The 23,745-nt window shown below is 50.0% G+C and overlaps 5 protein-coding genes across 5 annotated transcripts; 4 read left to right on the forward strand and 1 right to left on the reverse strand.

Moving 5' to 3' along the window:
- Positions 1 to 979: 979 nt before the first annotated feature.
- Positions 980 to 3,865, forward strand: N7496_010076 (uncharacterized protein; the record flags this gene model as incomplete). The annotated part of the gene is made up of 1 exon (XM_056702989.1): positions 980 to 3,865. The coding sequence occupies one exon, from the start codon at positions 980 to 982 to the stop codon at positions 3,863 to 3,865; it is 2,886 nt and encodes a 961-aa protein (XP_056551989.1).
- Positions 3,866 to 4,786: 921 nt separating this feature from the next.
- On the forward strand, positions 4,787 to 5,485 carry N7496_010077 (uncharacterized protein; the record flags this gene model as incomplete). The annotated part of the gene is made up of 1 exon (XM_056702990.1): positions 4,787 to 5,485. The coding sequence occupies one exon, from the start codon at positions 4,787 to 4,789 to the stop codon at positions 5,483 to 5,485; it is 699 nt and encodes a 232-aa protein (XP_056551990.1).
- A 3,644-nt stretch (positions 5,486 to 9,129) lies between these two features.
- On the reverse strand, positions 9,130 to 10,899 carry N7496_010078 (uncharacterized protein; the record flags this gene model as incomplete). Its single annotated transcript, XM_056702991.1, has 3 exons — positions 9,130 to 9,841; positions 9,899 to 10,584; positions 10,636 to 10,899. 3 exons carry the CDS (start codon positions 10,897 to 10,899, stop codon positions 9,130 to 9,132), a joined length of 1,662 nt encoding a protein of 553 aa, XP_056551991.1.
- A 1,116-nt stretch (positions 10,900 to 12,015) lies between these two features.
- N7496_010079 (flavin-containing monooxygenase) lies at positions 12,016 to 14,188 on the forward strand (the record flags this gene model as incomplete). The annotated part of the gene is made up of 10 exons (XM_056702992.1): positions 12,016 to 12,178; positions 12,238 to 12,645; positions 12,694 to 12,758; positions 12,807 to 13,023; positions 13,081 to 13,127; positions 13,183 to 13,320; positions 13,411 to 13,613; positions 13,670 to 13,817; positions 13,883 to 13,990; positions 14,048 to 14,188. 10 exons carry the CDS (start codon positions 12,016 to 12,018, stop codon positions 14,186 to 14,188), a joined length of 1,638 nt encoding a protein of 545 aa, XP_056551992.1.
- Positions 14,189 to 18,715: 4,527 nt separating this feature from the next.
- Positions 18,716 to 22,357, forward strand: N7496_010080 (putative serine/threonine protein kinase; the record flags this gene model as incomplete). The annotated part of the gene is made up of 1 exon (XM_056702993.1): positions 18,716 to 22,357. One exon carries the CDS (start codon positions 18,716 to 18,718, stop codon positions 22,355 to 22,357), a length of 3,642 nt encoding a protein of 1,213 aa, XP_056551993.1.
- Between the last annotated feature and the right edge of the window lie 1,388 nt (positions 22,358 to 23,745).

Below are 23,745 nucleotides of genomic sequence, written 5' to 3' on the forward strand. Positions count from 1 at the left end.
ATCAAGGTAGCTAAGCTGGCTGACCCATGTTTCTCGTATTTCGCTGGAGATTGATCACAAGTTCCAACCCTACTAGGTGGCTCAGCCACGAAACATGTCCCGTGAATCCATACTTTTCTGCCGAGGGAATTGGCGCACCTATTAATTTAGTATGTTGGTCACCAATCTGGGGGTTTCCCTCCCTACTGATAATAATGTGTGGTCTTTTACTAGTCGATGCCATAGCGAGATGAAATCATCACTGTATTAGAGTATGCTGCCCCGCACTGAGGCAAGAAGGAAGGACTGTGCCTTGGAATTGTAGCGCCTCCTACTTTATCTTAGATTAAAGGTTTTTAGTCTACCATTTGTGAAGATACAAAGTAACCGTTACTATAGGCTGTAAATATCCATTGCGACTCCACTGGTGCAGTACCACTCAGATACACGCAATTCATCCCGCCCTTGGCCCCATCCACCCACCACCTCAACCCGCCGTTGCCCCCGCAACCACGTTGATCGCATGTTGATCTGGTGCTCGGCGCTCTATTTGTCTGGCCCCGGTCACTTTCTTTGTTGAGGGGGGGCATTCTAGGCGTCAGCCATCACACCGTCCAGCAGGCTCATTGGTGTTTTTCAATCACCATCGATGGTCAAGGGCTGTGTCGGCCCCGATCTGGCCGGATTTACACCGGCGATTACGACGGTGTGGCTGGTCGAAGTTGAAGTGTGTTTACTTCCGTTGTAGTCAAGTGGAGAGGACACTGGACGTAATTTGTAGGCCAGCCCTAGGTGCACTCAACCATCATTGCATCGCTCGTATTTCTTCCTCTCTTACGCTGCCACGAATCCTTCAAAAGACAACCTGAAGACCCATCAATAAATTCCCTAGCGGCACTCCGGTAGTCTTGCCTCTGTCAACCGCGTGGCACCATGCTTGCCGATCCTGGAATGCATCGCTTGCCTTGATTGTGTCTCAGATTACCTTCGCAAACGCGCGATGGAGCTCCGTCGCCGCTCCAAGCGCAGTCCACTCTCCTACACTGTGCTACTCCTCGGCTTCCTCGATTCCACCACCGCTATTCCATACACTCCCTCCTCCATCTTCCTCTCTCCGTCACACAATGACTCCCTTGCCTATCTGCTGCAGCCTAGCAGCTCCACCGAAGGAAAGACTGAGTTCCTGTCGCTGAACATCTCTACGAACCTCGACTCCCAAAACCCCACTTACCATACCTTGCTCTCGGAGACCCCATTCCAGAGTACGGAGCAGAACTCAACCTTTATTCCCGTCATTGACGACCGCGGCATCATCTCAGTCTACGCCGGAAACTGTCATAATGGGTCAGAAACCGACTCTCTGTGGCGCTTCCAGCCGGACAACACCAGCTCGATCGGCAATGGATCCTGGACACAGTTCGCCGTGAACTCGGGGGAGGAAAATACAAGACCGAACTATTTGGCCGCCGGTTTCTCATTCGTACCCAACAACACGACTGGGACTATATTCTACTCGTTTGGAGGAATGTGTCCCTTTGCAAACAGCACGGATGACACCTGGGTTTCCGCGGCGAACTATTCGCAGTCCATGGTTGTCATGGATCCTGATTCGGATCACGACACTGAGTACAATGCTGCGATTACCGGAGACCGCGCACCACCTGTCCCCGAGGCAGGAATGGTTGTCGTTCCACTTCCAGAAACGACTTCGCGAACCCAAACCCAACAAGACTTCCTGCTTATTGGCGGCCATACACGCGAGGCCTTCCTTAATATGTCCCAGCTCGCGATTTTCTCGGTGCCGCAAGAAAGCTGGAGTTTTGTTACCGTCACCTCGGATCCCAAGCCTAGGACGGAGCTAGCAGTGCGAGATGCTGTCACGGTGGAGCCTCGATCTGGACATGCTGCCGTTCTATCGCAGGATGGGACGAAGGCCTATGTGGTTGGAGGCTGGGTCGGAGACACCTCTACGCCTGCTGATCCTCAATTTGCGGTCCTTCATATTGGGCAGGAGTATGGCGGCAATGGTGAATGGGCCTGGACTGTCCCATCCTCCGAAGGAGTGGGAACTGCTGAGGGAACTGGACTGTTTGGTCACTCGGTAGCCATGCTACCGGGAGGCGTGTTGATGATTGCCGGAGGATACACTATCCCCAAACAATCATCGTCGAAACGAGCGACGTCTGTGGCAGAACGTAACTCTCAGGTCTATCTCTACAACACGACCTCAAGCAGCTGGGTGACTTCCTATTCAAACCCTTCTGCCAGCTCTACACCGACAACATCATCTCATCCCCACGCTCTTTCTTCCGGTCAGAAAGCTGGATTCGGGGCTGGGCTAGGTCTTGGAATACTTCTTGTCCTTGCCATTGCTTTCTTTGTATGGAGATACCATCGGAAGCGCACTGTAAAACGAAAGCGAGATTCACAACTCCGTGAGTTGGCGCTCGGCGCTGAACGGGCTCACTTCTGGACTCGAGATGAGCCCCATCAGGCGAGCAGTATACGGAGCTCGCAGCTGAGTGAGAAGCAAGACCCGGTGCCTGCCTATCCTTGGTCCGCGAATCGCAGTGTCATATCACGCCCTGCATCATGGAAAGACAATGGCGACGGAGCTGCAGAGAGGACTGGTCTGCTAGCGGACTCTTCCGGTAGTCCGACCAAAGGAACACGCCCCATGAGCCAGCAAAGATCGTACCGTCCGTCGAGTTATGCTGAGTACCGGCGTAGTGATAACACGAGCGAGATTCACCCGATTGACGAGCGCGAAGAGGATGAGGCAATGTTCCGGGAACGCCTGATGGCAACAATTCCGAAGGAAAAAATGCCTGCCGCTCAGGACACGGAGGATCCATTTTCAGACACCCCGTTTGTAACACCCCGGACCACCATCTTTGGTGTTGGCCTAGGACCCTTCTACAGCCGACGAAAGGATAATGGCTCTTTATCAGACGGCCGTGCCTCTCCCACTGGAAAGAGTGACCGAACATCCACTAACCTCTCTGACTCCTCGGCCTTCTCCTTCTGCTCCGCCACAACTAGGCCCACCGGACAGGTCTCCCAGGCTCGAGGCGTGCTTGTTGAACGGCCATTAAGCTGGGGTAGCAGTGGTGGTCGCTCTGCCGAACAAATCGTTGCTGGATCGACTCACGGCGATGGAGAGGGCATGAACGCGCCTTCGATAAAATCCATCTCAACGGACTCCTACTCCACGGCCCAAACCACCTTCTCCCACCGGCAAGCCGAGAATGAAGCTCTCCTCCATGATGCAAACGACACCTTCACCCCTATTACCCCAACCGAATCATCCCCCTCCAAACTCCCACCCGGATCCAAGCCCAGAGCATCAGACTGGATGCTCAACACGGTCCGCCGCGCTCTAACCCTCACCCGTCGCAGCGGTCCATCCACCCAGCGCGACGACGAGGTCGATGAAACAGCCTACCTAGCCTCGGGCATCGACCGACGCAGTACAATCCTGGGTTCTGGTCCCACACCTATCGGCAGCGGCACTACCACGCCCCGTCGTGCAGTGAGTGCTTCTGCAGAACTCTTTCGCCGCAAACAAGGCGCGAAGGACTGGAACGCGAAGAAACGCCTGTCCGAGGGACCCATTGTCATGCCTCGCGGTACACGTGATGACCTCTTTATCGGGGCACCGGGTTACCTTGGTGATGATGAGACTTGCGACGAGTACGAGGATGACTGGGATGTGGAGGGTGCAGCAGAGGGTCGTAGTGTGCAGATGACTTATACCGTTCCTCGTGAGAAGTTGCGGGTTGTCAATGCCTCGGCTCGAGATATGGATAACATCTCAGAGCGATCTATTAGCGGTGGCGTGCGACGTGTCAGCGACTCGATAAGTTATCGACGAGTTAGTCGTTAGAGCAGCTTGATTTTTGCCTTGTGCTGTATTTACCTAGATTGACCGGGCACACCCTTGCACGTTGTTTTTTGCCCTGTTGCTCTTCTCTTCTCATTGTACACTTCATTACCAATTTTCCCCCGAGCAACAGCCAAGGTTTACAAGATTGTACACAAGACCTTGATTTTTGACGTTCTCACGGCTTGACGATCACTGATTTGATTTTTCGGATAGCTGGCGCCTTTGATGTGTTTTGTTCAACTGTACCTGTCTTTTTTTGACTTGTTGCCGTGTACCTTTTTCGTTCGTTACTTGATATCCACGAGGTTGTTTGGTTGCACTCTTTGATGCTGATGTGATGATGTTTTTCGGTGCCAGGAAAGATTCCAATTGTTGTTGAGTAACATTGGAGACTTCGTTGGCTTGGTGGTGAGATAGGTCTTGTCTAGATGACGGCTAAAGAATAAAAATTGAACAATGATGATTCTTGAGACAATTGTAATCACCATTGAGAGTTAGGAGCTCATTTTATTAGGTTCGCCTGTAGCAGAATTGCCTAAATGTAGCCGTCTTCCACCTTGCATGACATCTCCATCTGCTTGTTCCTGCAAGCTTATCTGGCTACTAGATTAGCTAGGGGCAGAGCTTACCCTTTAAGGTTTAGGATCTCACTAGGCCGACCTGTTTTCCAACTGCCCCTATCGACTTTAAAAAAGCTTGAGTTCCAAATCAACGATGACAGTACCTATACGGCAATTCATTCTCGCACATAACAAAATGAATCTTGCTCCTAGGAGTATAGCAAGGGTGGCCATCCGGCCCTTCACCCCTATTCAACCCACTTCCTTCAACACATCGCGCCCATTCAGCGCCAGGCACAGAAAGCAATATAAAAACATCCTCCCACCATCAAATTTACCTCCCAACTACTTCCAAACCCGAATGGCAAACTATACCCGCCCACTTGCCCAATTTCCCCCGCCACAGACACAAGATCCCCGCATCCCATATCTCCACGATGCCGACCACGTCGAGCACGATCTCTGGGACGACGGCCACCGACTTTGGGGGTTCGTTATCTACAGATGTACATACGAAAGTGACAGTGCCTGGACCGAATTCATGAATCGTCTACTCGCCAGCACTGAGGAGATGTTCGATTGGGAAACGGACCTAGAGGTCCTTGATCGTCTGGCGCTGACTGTATTCGAGGACTCGGGGATGTTTAACGGGGCATCTACGGCGGTGGTTCGGGAGCATTTTAATCGGTGGGCTGTGGATGCCGTGCAGAAGGAACAGGGTACTGTCCAAGGACAGGGACAGGTACATCCGGGGTCGCAACGGTATAGGTATTGCATTCAGGTTACGCAGGATGTATTGGATTCTGTTCTTGCGGGTGATTATGAGAGGAATGGGTTTGTGCGTGTTATTCGGGCGGATTGGGAGGTTTATGAGCCGTATGATCACGGGGAAAGGATTGAGGAGGAAGAGGAGCCGCTTGAGGGGTGTACTTTGGAAGACGTTGGGTGGGTTAAAGTTCAATTTGATGGCATGATGTTTATTGCTTGGGGCTATTTGAGGAGTGATTGGGCTTGGGGGGTAGGGTATCGTCGTCCGCCAAAGATTGCTCATTTCTTCTAGCTTGCATCCTACAATCATCTTGAACCAGTTTGAGATAACCGTCCTCCATGTAGAGCTCAGGCTATATTGTCGACTAAAATAAATTTCGAGATACACCATTATGTATCTATCTCCTGTATTTGGAAATAAGATCTACCAGTGGATAGAACTTCGGCTAGGCAGTGAGCAAAGTTATGATCATGATAAAAGTCATACCAAAAGCGAATTCTTCCCCAATATAAGCTCGATAATATTCCACTTGCAATGCGCCTGGCTAGCTGTCTAGCACCCTTAGATCGAGGCCGTATGCCTGAAGTATATCCGAGAATATACTGTCATTCCTGTCCAAAATGCTTGGTAGAGAGTAGTACTCAATTACCACTACTGCAGCCCCGTCACAGTGTACTAATATGCCACTGTAAACTATCAGAAGTTATACTTCCATACATGGTTTTACCACCAAGTACAACCCGGCCCCACCAAACCCCTCGATCACGCCGTACAAACATCGTTAAAATCTGTACTGTGGCCAGTATCTGTGCCTAGCAGGGGTTTCAAAGCCAAGAGCAATGGAAAATTACGCGGAGTAGCGAAGACGGCACCACACCCGTAAACCACATTTCCACACCCGCGCCGCCCGTGTTACCTAGCAGGAGAGGAAGAGACCGATCGTGGAGAAGCATCGGCGCCGGTCTTGCAGATTTCCGGCGCCGGATTCTCGGAAATAGACCAATAACACACCGCGCATTCACGAGCTAGAGGAAGTAATTGCTGCTTTAGACATGAGCTTGGGATATGATACTTCGGTTTTCAATCTCCGGTATTCAGTACGGAGACCCTCTTCCATACTCCGCATCATACACATCAGACCCCTATTCGTTCCGATTACGCCTAGCGCTATTTTCTAGCCCCTTATGATGCAGAAACTAGCTCTAGTATCGTATAGAGACCGTGGTTGATTTGGCTCGTCTGTGCAGCAGGTGCCCAATGCACATCTCCGCAATCGGGCCTGCATGTACTAGTGGGAACCGGCGCGGGCGATTCAATATCGAATGAGCTATTGTACCCGAATAGCCAGTTAGTGCGGGGTTAAGAGTGCGGGATTAAGGGGCATCACTGAGCTAGGTTAGCTCAGTCAGGCGTAAAATTAACACTGTAGCTGGGGTTACTGCATTAACAAAATGCGGGGGTCGAATTGTACCAGGACGCTAAAGGGATTAACGGCGAATAGGAGTATTGCGGAGAGTAAACAGAAACTAGACATTGGACTCTCTCATTGGGAAAGCCACTGCTTCAATCGACGATGGCGCTGAATATTTGTTATGAGTTGTTGGAATTACAGAAACGCCCACTTGATTGATGAGTTTTTCCAGTCTACTGAATTGTGCCTTCTTAACCTCGAAGAAACATATAATTACCGCCGCGAACGACCTTAGATTCGGTATGCCGAATATCGAGATGAATGTCTGTCCAACATAATCTTGAAAATTACTGAATATTCAAAGAAATAGAATTCCAATCCAGAGCCTTCGCAGAAAGTTGGATGAATACCTATGAAGCAAGGGTCGTCGCCTCCCACACTGCAGCCCTGTCTCAAGGCACTCTCCTGGTTATCACTGCATCCGGAGTCCTTCTCATAACACAGATAACCACCACTGCTTCCCATGGCGTGGAAGCAGTCCTCGGATGGAAATTCCCCATCGCATCTTTCCGGCTGAGTTGGAATACCATTAGGAAATGGGTTATCCCCACGTTTAGGAAAAGAAATCTTCTTAGGAGGTATCTTAGGGTCCGAAGCAGATGGATTGTTGATATCCACACTTTCCGGTGGATCAGTTATAAGAGCTGCAGTAATGAGGCCTCAAAGCAGCAGAAGAGCAAGACCAAAATTACGTATCCTGAAGCCTAATGCTTAAAAAAAAGATATTCTAATTGACTATCTAGAAAATAACCTTAATGCCTTACCGTATAACCATTTCTTAGTCACCACTTATCTGGCTCAACTTGCATGCGCTGTTTAGAAATAGGGGCCCATCGAGGTCATTCGATGGGGGCGGGGATCATAGCGAAGAGATAACAAAATCTTGGTATGTATATATTCTGCAAGGACCCTTGAGCCCCTGGCTGTACTATAAATATTTAGAAAGACTGATTGTTAGAGCGCTTTCATCTCGATATTCCGTTCATCGAATCACTAAGTTTGATTCCTGTCCTTCCGCCCTACTTGGCCCCCGATCTTGGTGTCCGGTTGCAGCCTTCAGAGCCAAGGGGGAAAAGAAACTAGATTGCATAGCACTTCCAATGCCCATGCACCCATATATTTCCTGCGGCCAGTGAACAATGAAGTCATGAATTTGGCTCCCTGTTTCGGCCACTTTTTACCCTTGTGAACGGCAAGGGCCTGTATATGTGGTGTATGATATGGGGCCATTTCAAGGGTCCAAACCGTGATGGAGGCGTATCACATCATGTTGTCCAACAAGTAGACTAGTAAACAAGAGGAAACAGCTGCCTGGGGCTGAAAATTGATCGATGGCGATGTTGATGAGGGTCAAACATTAAGCGTGTGCCAAGTCGGGCGGGCAGGCGTGAGGTGGGCCACTTGGCACGGTTATTTGGTCGTCCAGCTTGCCAGACTCTCAGCTCCTGTTCCATTTTGTTTCTACTTGCTTCTCCAGATGATATGAAATCGAAGTCCAACCAGAAATTGGTTTTTAAGGCATGACTTAACATATCTGGTGTCTGCTAGCAGCTTGTTTTCTCCCAGTGGCCTATGTTGCCTCCAAGCCGGACTTCGGCGTTGGCTTTGAGCTAACCCTAGACTACGGATAAGATCCACATACGCATCTTCTGCACAACTTGAACATATATTGACGATCTAAATAGCGTTACACGTATATCATTTCCTAGTGGCTCCCATGTGGAAGTCGCCAAAATCGAAGGAAATCCCACGTTCCAGCAACGGATGCGCGCCGCGAACGTCTACAAGGACATTACTCCCGACACACAAGCAACTGTTAGCTGGCAATCTTTTCGCGACCACTTGCCACCTTGGCTTGGTGGTCACAACCACACTCATAAATCCCTTCAGCGAATGCTCAAGTCATTAAAGACAGCCAGCGAGTTTTATCACGAGACTTCGGTGTTAACAGCTGAAATCACAGTCCCATTTCCTATCTCAGACCCTTTCTTCGATACCCTCCGCTCTGCCGCCAAATCTCTATCAATATCTATTCCTACAACCCCGGCAGCACCGGCTGGCAGATTAGCAGCATTACATGTATACGGAATCGGCGCTGGACAATGTGGCTACCCCCCAGACCCACAGGACCCGGCACAGGCGTTCCTTACTGTGGAGTATACACGCTCTGCCTTGACCGCCCTCTTGATCTACGAGGAATGTGGAGTCTACGAAGACTTACGAGTACTGCATGAAACCGATCTTGGCACCAGTGGTCTGTCACAGGAGACACCTCATTATCGTTGTTTGGCTGTTGTTAACGAATGCGAGAGACTCTTGGAATTCAAACCCGTTAAAAATATATAGAAGCATGAATAAGCATTCTTGAGGGTCTATATCTTCAATCTAGCTATAACTCATCTCTCGGGGTGGCTGCTTTGGCTCGACCGACATCTCGTCCCACACCACTGCCTGTACGGAAGGACTACAAGTCTTGGTAAAACCTGCCTGTTAACGCCCTCCATGCACGAATCAGCAGGAAAAAGGTTCCAGAAACCGTCAGAATGTCTGCGAACCACCCCGTAGCCAAGTTACACTGCATCTGCCGTAGTCCCTTCCAGACAAGACGCATGATAATCGCGCGCAGTAGAATACCATAGACTGTAGCTAATTTGTATGACCCCCACGCGAACTTTTCCGTCAGGTAGCAATGAATGCGTGCGGCCCGATAAGTTGTGTGCAGAGTATTGGAACAGTGTGAGTCGGTGAAGTTGTCCATGAATGATTTGCCTCTTGACGTGCTTTGCCACAGGAGACGGCTTGCAGAAGGCGAGCAGGGATTGACTTTTTCGAGGCCAGTACAAGGATTTTCCGAGTTAATCAAATCTTTCAACAGTACTGGATCGGACACCCAGAGACGTTGAGATATCGAATCGGAGACCTGTGGCATGTTCTCGATCTCTGCGGGAAAGCCTAATTTGGCATCTGGATATTTTGCAATGTTGGTGTAGAACCGAGGCGTGAGGGGTTGAATTTTCAAGACGGGGGCCGGTGCCAAAGCGAGGTCATTAGCTGAGGAATGTATGGAGATGGGATGGAGGTGCAGTGATTTGGCAGGTGTATAGACTACTTCCAGGGGAAACTGGCATTGTTTTACCAGATAAGAGAGGTACATCCGGAAAAACTGCTCCAAAGTCCTATCCCAAGATGTGTTAGAAAACAGAAATGATAGGCACAGGACGTCAGGGCATTACCGTTCTGGCTTTGAGGCGTTACGTGGTATATTACTTTTCTTCACGTCCGGTTTATTCAGGTAAGGCATATTCCCTCGGAACCGAATTCGAAGAGCCTCCATCACGATCCGACCCAAAGATGTTGGAATAACAAAAGACCAGCGAAGAAGAAACATGGTCAATTCCCAGGATGATGATGAGAGGGGATCAAGGGGTGTTCCGCATGAAAACAGACGACTAGAGAGTTTCGGTTTGCCTTCCACGCTCATAAGAGTCATATTGGAATGTAGCGGGCCTCCTTTTTCGTGTAATGGGTCAAGAGGATCCATGAAACGAAGATTGAACCAGCCCTCGACCTTTTCAAATGGGGATGCAAATATGTCCTTGTCCCAGCTGCCCTTGTAATACTTGGCAGTGGGTGCGGAAGACATGAATCGGACGGTTTGGATACCCCTGTGCCCTCTTCCGGATATAGTGCTGAGAGTCTCAGAAGTTTTCGCCTTGTCAAAGGTGGAATTCTCCTCTTTAGTGAGCCGACAAAAGGCGTTCTTTTTCTCTCCGTAGGAGTTGTTTATTTCCATGATTATTGCGCTGAGCTCCTTTGAAGGAGAGTAAAGATACCAATAGGAGATTGGACTTTTGGTCCACCAACAAAATTGGGGGATGCTAATAAGATATGCGTAAGGATAGTCGTTGATATCCTCACCCTGGAAAGCTTAGTATTGGAGATACGTATTTCGGCTCTGAGATGCACATACCTGTTCTTTCAAGAAATGCTCCAACTTTTGCGTCAGGCTCATCTGACCGTCTCCACAATGGAGGTACCGGCTCGTATCAGTGCTGAACCAGAAACACCTCTGAAGGAGTCTTTTCAAGGAATATCGAAAAGATTTGAAATTCTGAGATCGTGGATCTGACCCATCACTGTCAATTGACATCAATGCTCCAATCCGACCACGAAGCCCCACGGGAACTCCCACGAGGAAGTAGTCGATCCCATAATGGTACTTCTCTGGAAACATCCTTGCGTGTGTGAGTTGTGATGGAAAGAACAAAGGCTTTCCTAGCAAGCATTTCTCCTGCTCTGGATCCTCTTGACACCATAGAATTAATTTTCGCTGGACGTATGCTACCGCTGATGCCCAGGAAAAGACAATAGCAGGAATAACCAAGACATAAATCGGCAGTATCAAACTAAAAGCGCGGAGCCAGCCAACATCATCAAAGATATCAGCTATATTTAATGAAAGAACAACAAGGATATCCTTGATTGCTGAGAAAGGATTGGATCGAAATGAATGGATAAAGCTCAGAAGGCCGACTATTGCAACTAGCGGGGCAGTGAAATATTGGTTGGTCATATGAGAACACATTTTAGTCTTGAACGCGAAGATGTATGTCTGAACTTGAGTTCTTGAAGCCTGATTTTTGAAGCTTATGAAGGATACGCCGAGCGCCTGAACTGTCATGTCTAGTATAGCAAGGAAGGGTCATTATATTTTTTTATTTGCCACTTTAATGCATCTTTGAAGCTGAAGACTCGTAAGAGAATGCACATCATTGCGTGCTTTGCTAGATTGGGAAAGGCCCTATATACCCGAAGGAGATAGACTCGCAGATTTCCGCTGCCGAACCCGAGCAGTCGGAGACCCGTTATTGGCTGATCTCGATCCATGAATACCTTACAGAAGGATGACCCCCAACGTCACCCTTGAATAAAGATAAGGGCATCGATGCTTGAAGATGACATGCCAAGTGGTGTAGAGGCTCAATGGATTACTGGCTGTTCGGCTAGTCTGTCTAACCTCAACATACAGATAGAATAGCCTGAAATGCGCATTTGCAGCTCAACTTGCCACTATCAAGAAGCCATCCAATTCAGACTACTATCCATCGTGTCGGAATCTAATCACTCACTGGTGATAGAGGATTTTTGTGCAACCCCAATAAACAGATGGAATGGACTCAGTTCTAGCTTCATCATTTTCTTTCGATCTCCGATCGATCGCGAGAATCTCCGATCAAAAATTTGAATCTAAGTTGGCAAAGATATAAATTTGACCTTGGAAAAAGGCATTGACATTATGTAAATGAATGTATGAATACACTTACTCCAATCTCTAGCTCTTCCTTGAATCATGGCTTCTTTCGATAAAAGACCCGTCACCAATGTGATCGTTATTGGAGCCGGCTTTTCCGGGCTAGCCATGGCATGCCAGCTCCAAAGAAAACTTAACTGCGATGACTATACGATCTACGACCGTTCTTCTGCGCCAGGTGGTGCTTGGTGGGCGAACAAATGTTTCTTGAGTCCACTCTTCCTAGCTCCTAGGACAACCGCGACTAACAGAATGATCAAGACCCAGGATGTGCCGTCGATATTCCGGCTGTCTTCTACAGTCTATCTTTCGCCCCGAATCCCAATTTTTCCAAAATATTTCCCTCGCAGGCCGAGATCTTAAACTACTTCAACGACGTTGCGGAAAACTTTGACGTGACTCGACATATTATTCCGAACACGGAATGGGAGGGAGCTTATTGGCAGGAACTGACTAGTACTTGGCTTGTTAAGCTAAGGAATTTATCTAATGGTCAATTATACTACCAGGAATGCAAGATCCTCATCTCTGCCGTGGGGGGTCTAGTAAACCCCAACAAGTTTGATGTTCCGGGGATGGATGACTTTCAAGGTGATATCATTCATACTGCACGGTGGAAAACGGATGTGTGGCTTCATGGCAAGGATGTGATTGTCGTTGGCAATGGATGTAAGATACACCTTTGATTTCTACTGAATGATGCTAAAGTATACTTAGGCTCGGCAGCTCAACTTGTCCCGGCAATTGCTGATGAGGCAAAGAGTATTTCGCAATTTATTCGGGTAAGATCTGCCCCAGATCAAAGAAAATAAGACTTCTGACATGACCAGACACCCCAACACTATCTGCAAAATGATAATTTGCAAATCAATGACAAGTGGCGTTTTATCTTACGCCATGTGCCAGGTGTTCTCTTGCTTTTCAGGATCCTCGTCTTCCTCTTCCTAGAGAGTACCGCGATCAGATTCAAGGTAACTGGGAGTGGCCTGAGAGCCAGGAATCAATCAGCTGAGAGAAGTCGAGCGTACATTAAAAAAAACGCACCCGGTAGGCCCAAAAATGATTTTGTGTCTTTACACTTGACTGATCTTGATTGGCTGTTAGAGGAATATTGGCCACTGCTCATGCCGAAATATGAGATCGGATGCAAAGTATGTTTCTCGACCTCCTGAAGGCGCAAACTATATACTGAGTCTACAAAATCAGCGACGAGTTTTCGACAGCTGCAAATATGTCAGTTGTCTTCAAAGAAGCAACGTTCATCTCACAGATGATCCAATTACTGCCCTGCGTCCCCGTTCAATTCTAACCAAGTCTGGCCGGGAATACCCTGCAGACACAATCGTGAGTAATAAACTCTTTGCCATTGACAATGATCACTACCCAAACATATAGCTCCCGTTCAGACTAACAGACAAACTTGGCAAAAATTAGGTCCTCGCCACAGGGTTCTCCTTGACTCAGTACGATGTAGAATTGATCGGTCGACATGGTCGATCTCGAGCACAGCACTGGGATGATTTCGGCTACAAGGAAGCCTACAAGTCCATTGCCATGTCAGAATTTCCCAATTTCTTCTACGTCCTGGGACCCAACTCGGGCAAAGGTCATACTTCTACCATCTACTCCATTGAGAAGTACGTCCTTTGTTCTTATCTCCTGTTTTTCATCGAATTCCGCTAAAGCTGTCTAGCTACGTCGATCTCATTATCCAGGTGATCGCACCTGTGATCCGGGACCAATCTACCTTTGTCGAGGTCAAAGCCGACAGTGAGAAAAAATATAATGAGATATTACACGAAGTGATCGGGAAGACTATTTTCAATAACTCCTGTTTCAGCGTGAGTCCACACCAAATTTTGATCTGATCTGGTAAAGTTTCCGTTTCTGAATTATCTGCTGGTAGTATTTCATCGACCAGAAGACTCAAAAGAACTGGTTCATTTACCCATGGAGCTCGTTCGACATGTGGTATGACACCCATCTAGGACTTTCGAATGAATGGATCTACGATGTAAGTCTCGTTTTGCCCGCAAAAGTCTCCATTGAAGCTAATCCGGGAAACTTCTAGATCCGAACTCAGAAAAAGAAACCGGTGCTCTCTTCGACGATTTTGCCAATGATACTTGCGCTGCCGATCGCCTTGTTCGTTTTGAAGGTGGTCCTAAGCGGAGATAATGAGTTTACGAAGAGCTTTCGACGGCGCTTTTGAGCGCGCTTCCGTTTAGCATAAGCGGGGACTATTGATAGTCGCCATAAGGATGAATACAATGAGGGATGTAATGAGCTAATCAGGAGAAGATAATGGAATCTGGGATTATCGTCAATTCATGTGATCTAAGTATCAAAGCCAGATTTTGAGTTTTTGAAGCACGGCAGAGTATGCAAGGCGCGTTAGGCCGAAGACCCGGGATTGGACAAGCTTTGTCATATCACAGAGTGCCATGGTATTTAACAATAGTCTTTAAACAGAGTGCGTATAATATAAATCCCTCGCTGAATGTACTTTCTTAGTAGGATCTAATCCGTAGGGGGGCTTTACGAAGTAACGGTACGATTAAGAGATACTTTTGGAACCCGTAGTTAGAACTAGGCAAGTATACCCGTAGACCTTCTAACTCATAGTGACCAGTCGGCACCGCGTAATATCATGTATCTTTACCCCTTGCCGTATATATTAGTCGCATCATAGCCCCTTGGTATTCTGCTGATTCTGTAGCTCTGAAATAGCATTTAGCCTCGTGGTGGCTTGATATGAGATTATCCGAGTTCCCATGGCTAGACCTATCAGCAATAGCCCACGCTCAAATACACCCCAAAAGTGGTCATAGCTCATAGGCAAGATTGGAAATTCGACGTAGTTAACTAACTAGTTAGTTAAGTTAGTTCCAATAGTTATTCGCTTATGTAATGGCCATGGATCTGTCGGGCAACCAATTCAGGCGGGAAACTCAAGATACATAGACCTACCTGTCCTGGTCCGGGCGTTGAGAGGCGTGCTCAGTTCTACTCCCTGAGCTCAGCGTGCAGAAAGCGGCTAGAAATGAGCGTTGACCTGGAACTCCAGAGCCAGGCAGTGCTGGTCAGACAGAAATGTCCTACAAGTACCTAAAGGAAGAATGAGCTATTTCTCACCGAGAGACTGCATGAGAGACTATACGGAGAGATTGGATTTCATCTATTGGTCCTCATGCCGGGCTCCGGTAGACGAATGTATGCAAGTAACATGCTGCGGCACGGGAAGGGCTTCACTTACACTGAGACTAAGTCTTAGACGGGCATACGTGGAGCCCCTTTAGGATAGGCTTGGTTTGATCCTCGGAGATTTGGATCTTAGTCTTACACCTATCCTAACTATCACTTACAGACAGTACTCAATGCCTCCCAATAACTGTACGATTTTAACTTCCAACCAGGCAACCCGCAGACTCTTTCTTATCTTCCAGTCAAAAATGGCTAGGTAGCACCCGATGTCGGCGCGGCGCACGTAGAAGACATCATCGACCGTATCATATCAATCAGGGTGCGTCCTTTCCAGGAACCTTAGATTATACCATTTCCGGAGTAACAGTAAGGGGTGTGACAAAAAAGTTGTGGTTATCTCGACGGCGAATATGGGTAGATCCGCCTACTAGGACCATTTGGGAGTTCCTGGTAGTGTAACGCCGCCCCCCCTCTCGATGATGGGAAGCAAATTACGCCGTAGAGATTTGCACGCCACAAAGTCTGATGGCGAGAGGAGGAGTTGACCTGTGCGCGAAAAGTCAAATGTACGGCCTGTGTCGAGCATAGAAATGATTGATGTTGGACTAGTAAATTGTGTCAATAGTGAATACAGTATCGTAATAGCAGTGATGGATACTAATCCGAATTCCGAGCATAATTTACGGGTATGTTCCCCGTAATGCATATTATTTACCCCAAGGAGAAGTTTTCCTTAAATGGCTCGTCCATACAAAACACGAGAATGAACCAAATCCATGTCAAGAAAGCAAAGTAGTCGAGAGGAACAAGAAATAAAGAAGGCTAATTAACTAGGGTGGGCCAGACCCTTGTAATGACGTAAGACATCCCCATCCGGCGTCAACTTTGACGGAGATGCGCACGGACGACGCTCGGGCGTCGAGGGGGGATACCGTAGCCTAAGCTTGGACGGAGTACAGTACCTGCGATGACGGCGAATTCATAATGGGCGATGACGGCGAGAAAAAAGAGAGGCGATGCACATTCCCGGCGCTCGAAAGGGGCATCTTGCAGGACGCCTCTCGGAGGCCTTCCCTCGAGCTATGGGTGGATTATGCCTGAGCAATCCTATACTACTGGCTCGTATGTCCGTGCAGACCGAGATCACCCAGTCCGAGCGAGGAAACCGTCCGGGGTATACGAAGTATGGAGTGGTCGAAGCGGGATTTGAATAGTTAGTGCTGTATAAGTTGGGGATTATGCATTCCTCTAGTGGCTCTAGGCACTAAATAACGAGTCAACAACACTCCACCTTCAGTACGTAGTCTACGACTCGAGTCGACACTCAACCAGCGACTGCGTTTACCCCCACGAACGAACCGTCCCCGTTAGTGCCCAGCCGGCCCAGTCGCATCACTTCGAATCCCTGCACCTCCCCCTGCACCCCTGGCTCGCCGCCATGTCCGGGCGAAACGTTAGCGTGCGCTGGTCCCAGCCCATCAGAAGGCAAAAAACCCTCATTAGACTGGGCTCTGGCACCAGGGTTCGACGGCAAGGTAGACAAGAAGGCGCGGAGGGGGGCCTTGCCTGAACAAAGAACAGACTTTCGCTTCTCTTTCCCAACAGCTTGGGTGGGCAGAACTCAGTTTTCGGAGTTTCTACCTGAGCTGAAAAGGCCATCGCGGCTCGGCTGCAAGCAATTGGTTGAGGCAAAGCTGCCCGTAGGCTCGATCGCGGCTGGGGGGCAAATAAGGGTACAGATGTGGTGTGGTCAGAGCAATCGCGCCCCTCTCCACTCTTTTTTTCCAGTCCCAAAGAAGGAAGAGGCATCATGACCACCGTTAGTGGTTAGTTTTTTGGAAGGAAGTTCGGTCCTGATCAATAATATGAGCACTGCCTGTGGCCGAAATGGGCACCTGAGTGAATCATCACCCCCAGACGAAACAGGATTGTCGCTGAATTAAGGATTGACTTCGCCGCACTGGCAACCACGGTCCAGGCGATGTCGCCGGGGGGCCAGCCCGTCCATAACACTAAGTAGAAGCCAGCCACAGGGACGATAAATGATGGCTACATGTTGCACCTGGGCCTCTGCGACTAGTTAGTACCGTTAGCCTGATTAAGCTGTTGGTGGATCAAGATAGAAAGGAAAGAAAAGGCCAGGGCCCTCGCATTTGATGGCCAGCCGCCCGGAATGCATTGATCCACGGGTAATTGGAGTGGCCCATGAGGGGAGGTTGGATGCTATTCGCCCCCGGCACGCAAACAGGCCAAGAGAGAAACGAGGAACGAGTCAAGTCCTCGAGGTTCAACTGCAGGTTTAGCGAAAACGACTTGGCGCTGGGCAGGAATCGCCACTGTGAAGCTAAATACTGTCGTACTGTAAAGCAGCCAACTGGCAGGCACGAAGGGGAACGGACCATCGGAGTATCGGCCGAAGTGCGAAGGTGGAGTCGGTCCCGAAGGCTCAAAGAGTCTCAGAGAGACTCAGAGAGTAAAGTCTCTCAAAGTGGAAAAGTTTGGAGAGGTTCTGGTCTGACAAGCCCCACTTCTGGTATTTTTGGTGGTAATTTTCCGTATTTGGGGAGTATAGTTACATACTACGTATACTGCGCATACTACCTATACGACATCCTCTTAAGAAAGATGTACAATTATACTCCTAATTAAAATATTCAGATTATCCTGGACTTCGCCCTACTGCAGAACAGAATTGTAAAGCCAATTTGCAGGTCGAGGTAATATTTTGGTTTTCGCATTTTCCCATTTCTCCTATTTTTTGTCTCTTGGCATCCGATCATCGCTCTCAGTCATAGTGGACACCTCTGGCCTACTGATACTTCTGGTCCTCTCTGCACCGCTCCTCCAACCCAACCACAACCCAACCTCCCTTTCTTCCACCAACCCCCCTCTCCTTCAACTTTACCGTCTTCTCTCCTTCAGGACGGCCATTCTTCCCGTGACTGGTCTTGCCCACTCAGTTGGCACATTCCTTCTCAAATAGTTCGCCTACCTCCGATCTCTCCGATCTCGCTCGATTCCTCTTTGCCCCCCCCCCTCCTCCTCTGCCGAGCGAGTCCTCCCGAACTATCCCTAACGTCCCACTCCTATATTTATCGCATCATCCCTCGATCGCACTCCTTTGGAACCCTGTCCGCCATTCCCCACGTGTGTGGGAAAACCTGAGTACCTCGTGCTGTAGCAGGTCTACCTCGATCGTCTCAGACTTGCTCGACGACTCATCCTACCCCCCTCCCTTCGACGGCCCCGTTGTCCGGTACACACGGGTGCTCACATCCATCTTCCGTCTTGCCCTCTGCCATATCCTCTCCCGCCTTGCGCCGAAAGTAATGCTGGTCCATTCGTGTGTGCTTATCGAGCCTCTCGTCAACTCTCCGTGAACGATTCCCATCTTCAGACCCCGATCACTTGGACAGAAATCGCGAGGACCATGCTCAACTGTAATTTCGGCAAACTTGGCCCGCACTCCTGAATCTTTTCTTTTTTTTCCGAAAGAAAAGCAAAACCACGTATAAAAAAAAGGCAGGAAAGGAAGATGAACTTGACGGATCGTCAGACTCCCACGGCTGGTCTGGATAACGCCGACCAGCCGTCGACTCGAAATGGTCGCGTGGATGACTCCAAGCAGGATTCCTGCCGATCGGACGAAGCAATGCAATCACAAGTACAAATGCCTGCCCCTCCAGCAGCAAACGACAAACCCGACGTTCGCACGACGACCAAACAGGCGCCCTTAACAGTCACCACTGCCGACCTGTCCGAGGCACAAACAACCCTGCGTCAAGCCTTCCCCCACGTTTATACCTCCACGCGTACCCCCTCCACCCGCTCCTCCTCGAGCTCGTTACAAGCGCTGAATGAGGATACCGTGGTCGATGCCCGCACACAACTGGGCAATATTGGACGAAATTCACGAAGATCATCTCGGCACTCTGACCAGCAGCCCGAGTATCCCGTTTACCCCGATCAATCCTATGCCTCCCTCCAGTCACAAGTCCATCCCACCTGGGGGTTACCACCACATTTGCGGTCACGAAGCTCCTACTCGACACCGGCGACTTCGGAGACACTACCTCGATTCCCTCGTATATCTCGCACCGCGGGCAACACTCCCGTTTCAAGCCCCGGACTTTTCTCGATGAGGAGTCCGCGCTCGACCCCACTAGGTTCCGAGGATGAAGGCTTGATCAGCAGCCCTTATCTCCATCCCTCACACTTGCAACCGCCCAAGGAAACCCACACCGCCGAGGTGGATCGTGATTCCAAGACGGGAAACAAGCTCATCAACCAGTACGAGATTCTGGAGGAGCTTGGACGCGGTGAACATGGGAAGGTTAAACTGGGTCAGCATGTGACAACCAAGCAAAAGGTGGCCATCAAGATCGTCCAGCGATACTCTAAACGCCGTCGTTTGGGTAAACTGGGGAACCCAGAAGACAAGGTGAAGAAGGAGGTGGCTATTCTAAAGAAGGCACGGCATCCCAACGTCGTGAGTTTGCTGGAGGTTATCGATGACCCAAACCGGCAAAAAGTTTACATCGTGTTGGAGTACGTTGAGAACGGCGAAATTGTTTGGCGAAAGAAGGGCCTTCGAGAGATCGTTCACGTCGACAAGCTCCGCCTTGACCGTGAAAAGAACGGAGTCCCCGACACCCCGGCCTTTTTGGAAGAGAGCCGCCAGTTCATCCGGACGGCACAACACCTTCGTCGCCAACGTGAAAAGGCACGAGAGCGGATCGAAGCGCAGGCCGCCGACGCCCAACAAGGCCCAATCCCCGGGTGGAGTTTGGAACACGGTGCAGAGTCTGAAGACGAGGAAGAAGTGGACGGACTTGGCTTAACGATGCGCCGACCTTCTACCCGATCCAACCGATCCACCCGATCCACTGCAGTTGTGGATGAGAGTTCGCCCAGTCAGTCCTCTGCCCAAGACGCGCTGGCTGCGGTCGAAGGCAGCATGTACGGCGCCTATATGGATTATCCCTTTGAGCGGCGCTTCAGTACGGCATCCAGCAGCTTTGGCTACGCTCCGTCCGAACCGGAGTGGTCTGCAGATACGGACGACATGTCATACGTTCCTTGTTTGACCATTGCCGAGGCTCGCAATGCGTTCCGTGACTCTGTCCTTGGCCTGGAATATCTCCACTACCAAGGTATTATTCATCGTGATATCAAGCCGGCCAACCTGTTGGTTACCGGCAGCCATCGTGTTAAGATCTCCGATTTTGGCGTCTCTTACCTGGGACGACCGATGCGGGATGAGGAAGAAGAGCAGTTGGCGGAGACTGATGCTACCGAGTTGGACGATGCTCGAGAACTGTCCAAGACCGTAGGTACACCTGCCTTCTACGCCCCAGAACTCTGCTATACTGGTGACGATTTTGTGGACGACATTGGTGCGGTGCCCAAAATCACCGGGGCTATTGATGTTTGGTCTTTGGGTGTCACCCTGTACGGCATGATCTTCGGTCGTCTCCCTTTCCTTTCCGATGACGAGTACAGCATGTTCCAAACCATTGTGAAGAAGGAGGTCTTTGTCCCACGAAAGCGCCTTATTCCCGTTGTGGACGACTCTGCCTCTATTTCCAGTCAACGGAACTACCGCAACGTCGATGAGCTTGTGTATGAAGACATCGATGATGAACTGTATGATTTGATCCGACGCCTTTTGACCAAGGACCCGATCAAGCGAATCACGCTGAAGGAGATCAAACATCACCCCTGGACCTTGTACGGTTTGCCCAACCCCCAGGCGTGGGTTGAAGAGACCGATCCCGGGTACCAGAGCAAGGGCAAGAGGATCGAGGTCTCCAACGAGGAAGTCACTAGTGCCGTTAGCAAGGTACCTTTCATCCAGCGTGTGCGCTCCAACGTGGCGAAGTGGTTCTCTGGCCGGTCCAAGGACAAGGAAGGTCGCAAGCGCAGCTCAAACAACTCATCCGACACACTGTCGTCCATGTCAAGCACCAGTACTTTTGGAAAGGCGTCTCGTGATAGCCGTCGGTCAAGTCTTCGAGGCGATGAAGAAATCTTCCGCACATCCAAGTTTGCCGTCCACGGAGAACACCCTCTCGCCCAGAGCGTGACTGCCAGCCCGGTGGAAGAGGGAGCCCCTTGGACGTCTTACTTCGATGCCACCCCTATTCCCGAACTCAAACCGACTGCCCCTGCTCCAGCCATGCCATCCCGACCGGCTCCTCCTCGTCGTGCGAAATCATCCATGTCTACCGCCGAGTCGACTAAGACTGTTAAGCAGTCCACCGTTGAACCTTATGCCCCCCGCCCACGAACGGGCACGCCTTCTATCATCGAAGCTCTGGGAACTACTAATTTCGGGAGTCTCTTCACCGGTGCCAGCCGTCGCGTCTTCACTACTAGCCGTAGCAGACGTGGTTCGCTATCTGGCGATTCAGCTTCTCTGGCCTCTCTCGATGCAGACCGTCATTCGGAGCCGAGTCTTGCTTTGAGCAATGCCTCCGCCATCGGTCAAGTGCGGTCAACCGGTTTATGGCATTCTCAGGCACCTTCGCCCATTGAAGGTGTAAGCTCCATTTCAGCCCACCGACGGAACCGCTCCCAGCAGCTCATCGGCAAGTCTTCCGCGGAGTCATTCCATCTCACCAGAGACGCTTTGCTCCGCCGCCGTCGAAGCGACATTGATACGGGTGTCGATGAGACCCACGCCTTGGCCAATCGCGTCGACTATGCAATGTACTCGACCGAATCGCTGGCGCTCCCTACGGCAATCACCGCTCCGGCTCCGGCTCCTGAGCCAGTGTGCTCCACCGACGCTCCGAACAGTGGCCTCACCAACTCGACGCCGTCTGCAGCCACTATCTCGTCTTCCTCGGCCGATGACTTCACCAGTGGCATGTCGCAGAGCGCGTCTCATCCGAGTATTCCGTCCGTCATATCGGGTGCCTCGTCTCTCTCGGGCGATGGGTTGTATCTAGGATCCAGGGATAAAGACGGGGACGACTCGAGTCAAGTTCCATCGATTCTTCGCACTGGCGAGACTGTCAAACCTCGCCGGCTAGGCTCACCGCGGCCAGAGGAAGATGAGTCAAGGTACTACTGCGATGATGAGGACGAAACCGAGTCCGAGGACGAAGGTCTCGTGATCGGCAAGAAAAAGCCAGCGATCAAGCCCGTGGTGAAGCCAGCTGGCGGTTCATGATGGCAGGGCCGTCCTCCCTTCTAATATATTATCCCCTCCTCTACCTTTCAATTCCCCCTTCCTCCCCCTCCCCGCTTCGACACTTCTTGTGCACTGTGAGGTTGTTGTATATCACCCTCTGTTTTTTCCACTTGCCAATTTGATCACCAATGTGTCATTTCTGGAACTTTTGACATTCTAGAGTTTTTTTTTTCTGACATACATTCTACATGTCTTGTACATATACACTTTGTGCTGGCAGCGACTTTCACTCTGTCTTCCCTCCCCCGCCTTATTCCCTGCTTCAAGCATCAGCCGGTCTGTACATCGGCTGTCTGCTTTCCTTTTTTTCTTCTAATGCGCCTGCAGGGCCCGTTCTCGGGGAGCCCGAAGCAGGTTGTACTTCTTTCTTTCCCCTTTTCCCGTCTTACCTGTATGTAATGTTGTCTGAGTGGTGATCTGCCAAAAGGCTTCCACAGTTATTGGATCTCTGTGTGAGGATGTGAATGTCTGCATGATACAAGATTGCTGGGTTGGGCTGGGGCTGGTTGGCGAGGGCTTTACATTCGCCCGCTGCAATGATACCTGATGAAATATGAAATCACGGGGAAAGGTCTTTTCCCCCCTCCTTTGAATATTGTGGCTGCATGAACTTGTCTTTTTGTAATGCGGAGGACGCGGAGGCTAGAGTGAAGCTTGTCTATTCCGTGAAGTTTTGACCATACATGAGCTGCTTTGCTCCGGTGGGGTGCGGCTTTATATCGGGGTGGCTCGCTTGTGAAGAGTGAATACGTCAGTTGTATATTTTCCTGGTCAATTATCTAGATTCTTCTTCCACCAATAACGATGGGCGAAGTCAAGCGTGAGTATATGAAGTGAGATCGTCATCAGCGCTAGGCTAAATGTATCTGTCTCAGATTGAGCAAGTATTTGCAGACTGTAATAGCACGGCTATCCTTTTGTTTCACGTAGTACAACCCAATTCATAAATTGCGCTCGGCCTAGACTGCTACATCAAGCAACCTCGAGATTGATCCCCACACTGCATCACACAACTATCCCTACCAACCTAACGACACACCACAAACAAGCGTTCCAGCCCGTTGCCATACCCGGCAAAAATAAAGTATTTACTCCGATCAGATTAAGACTTGTCACCGACTCCACCACCATTCATCCAGTCTTCAGCACTGTCAGGGATTCCCCACTCCCTTTTCCCCGTCACACCGGGTGTTTCACCGCGCGTGCTAAACCTAGCCAGGCCACTTTCTTCGGACAAATTCCCCCATCACGTAGCCCTGTTTACCCCAAACTGCGCAATTTCGCGGCGGGCAGAGTGTATACAGGAGGAAATTCCCCCGTCTGGTCCAGTCGTCCGGATCGAGGACTGGTCCGGGACGAGCATGTAG

This window comes from Penicillium cataractarum, assembly GCF_028827025.1.
Source record: "Penicillium cataractarum strain IBT 29864 chromosome Unknown utg000008l, whole genome shotgun sequence".
Lineage (NCBI taxonomy): Eukaryota > Fungi > Ascomycota > Eurotiomycetes > Eurotiales > Aspergillaceae > Penicillium > Penicillium cataractarum.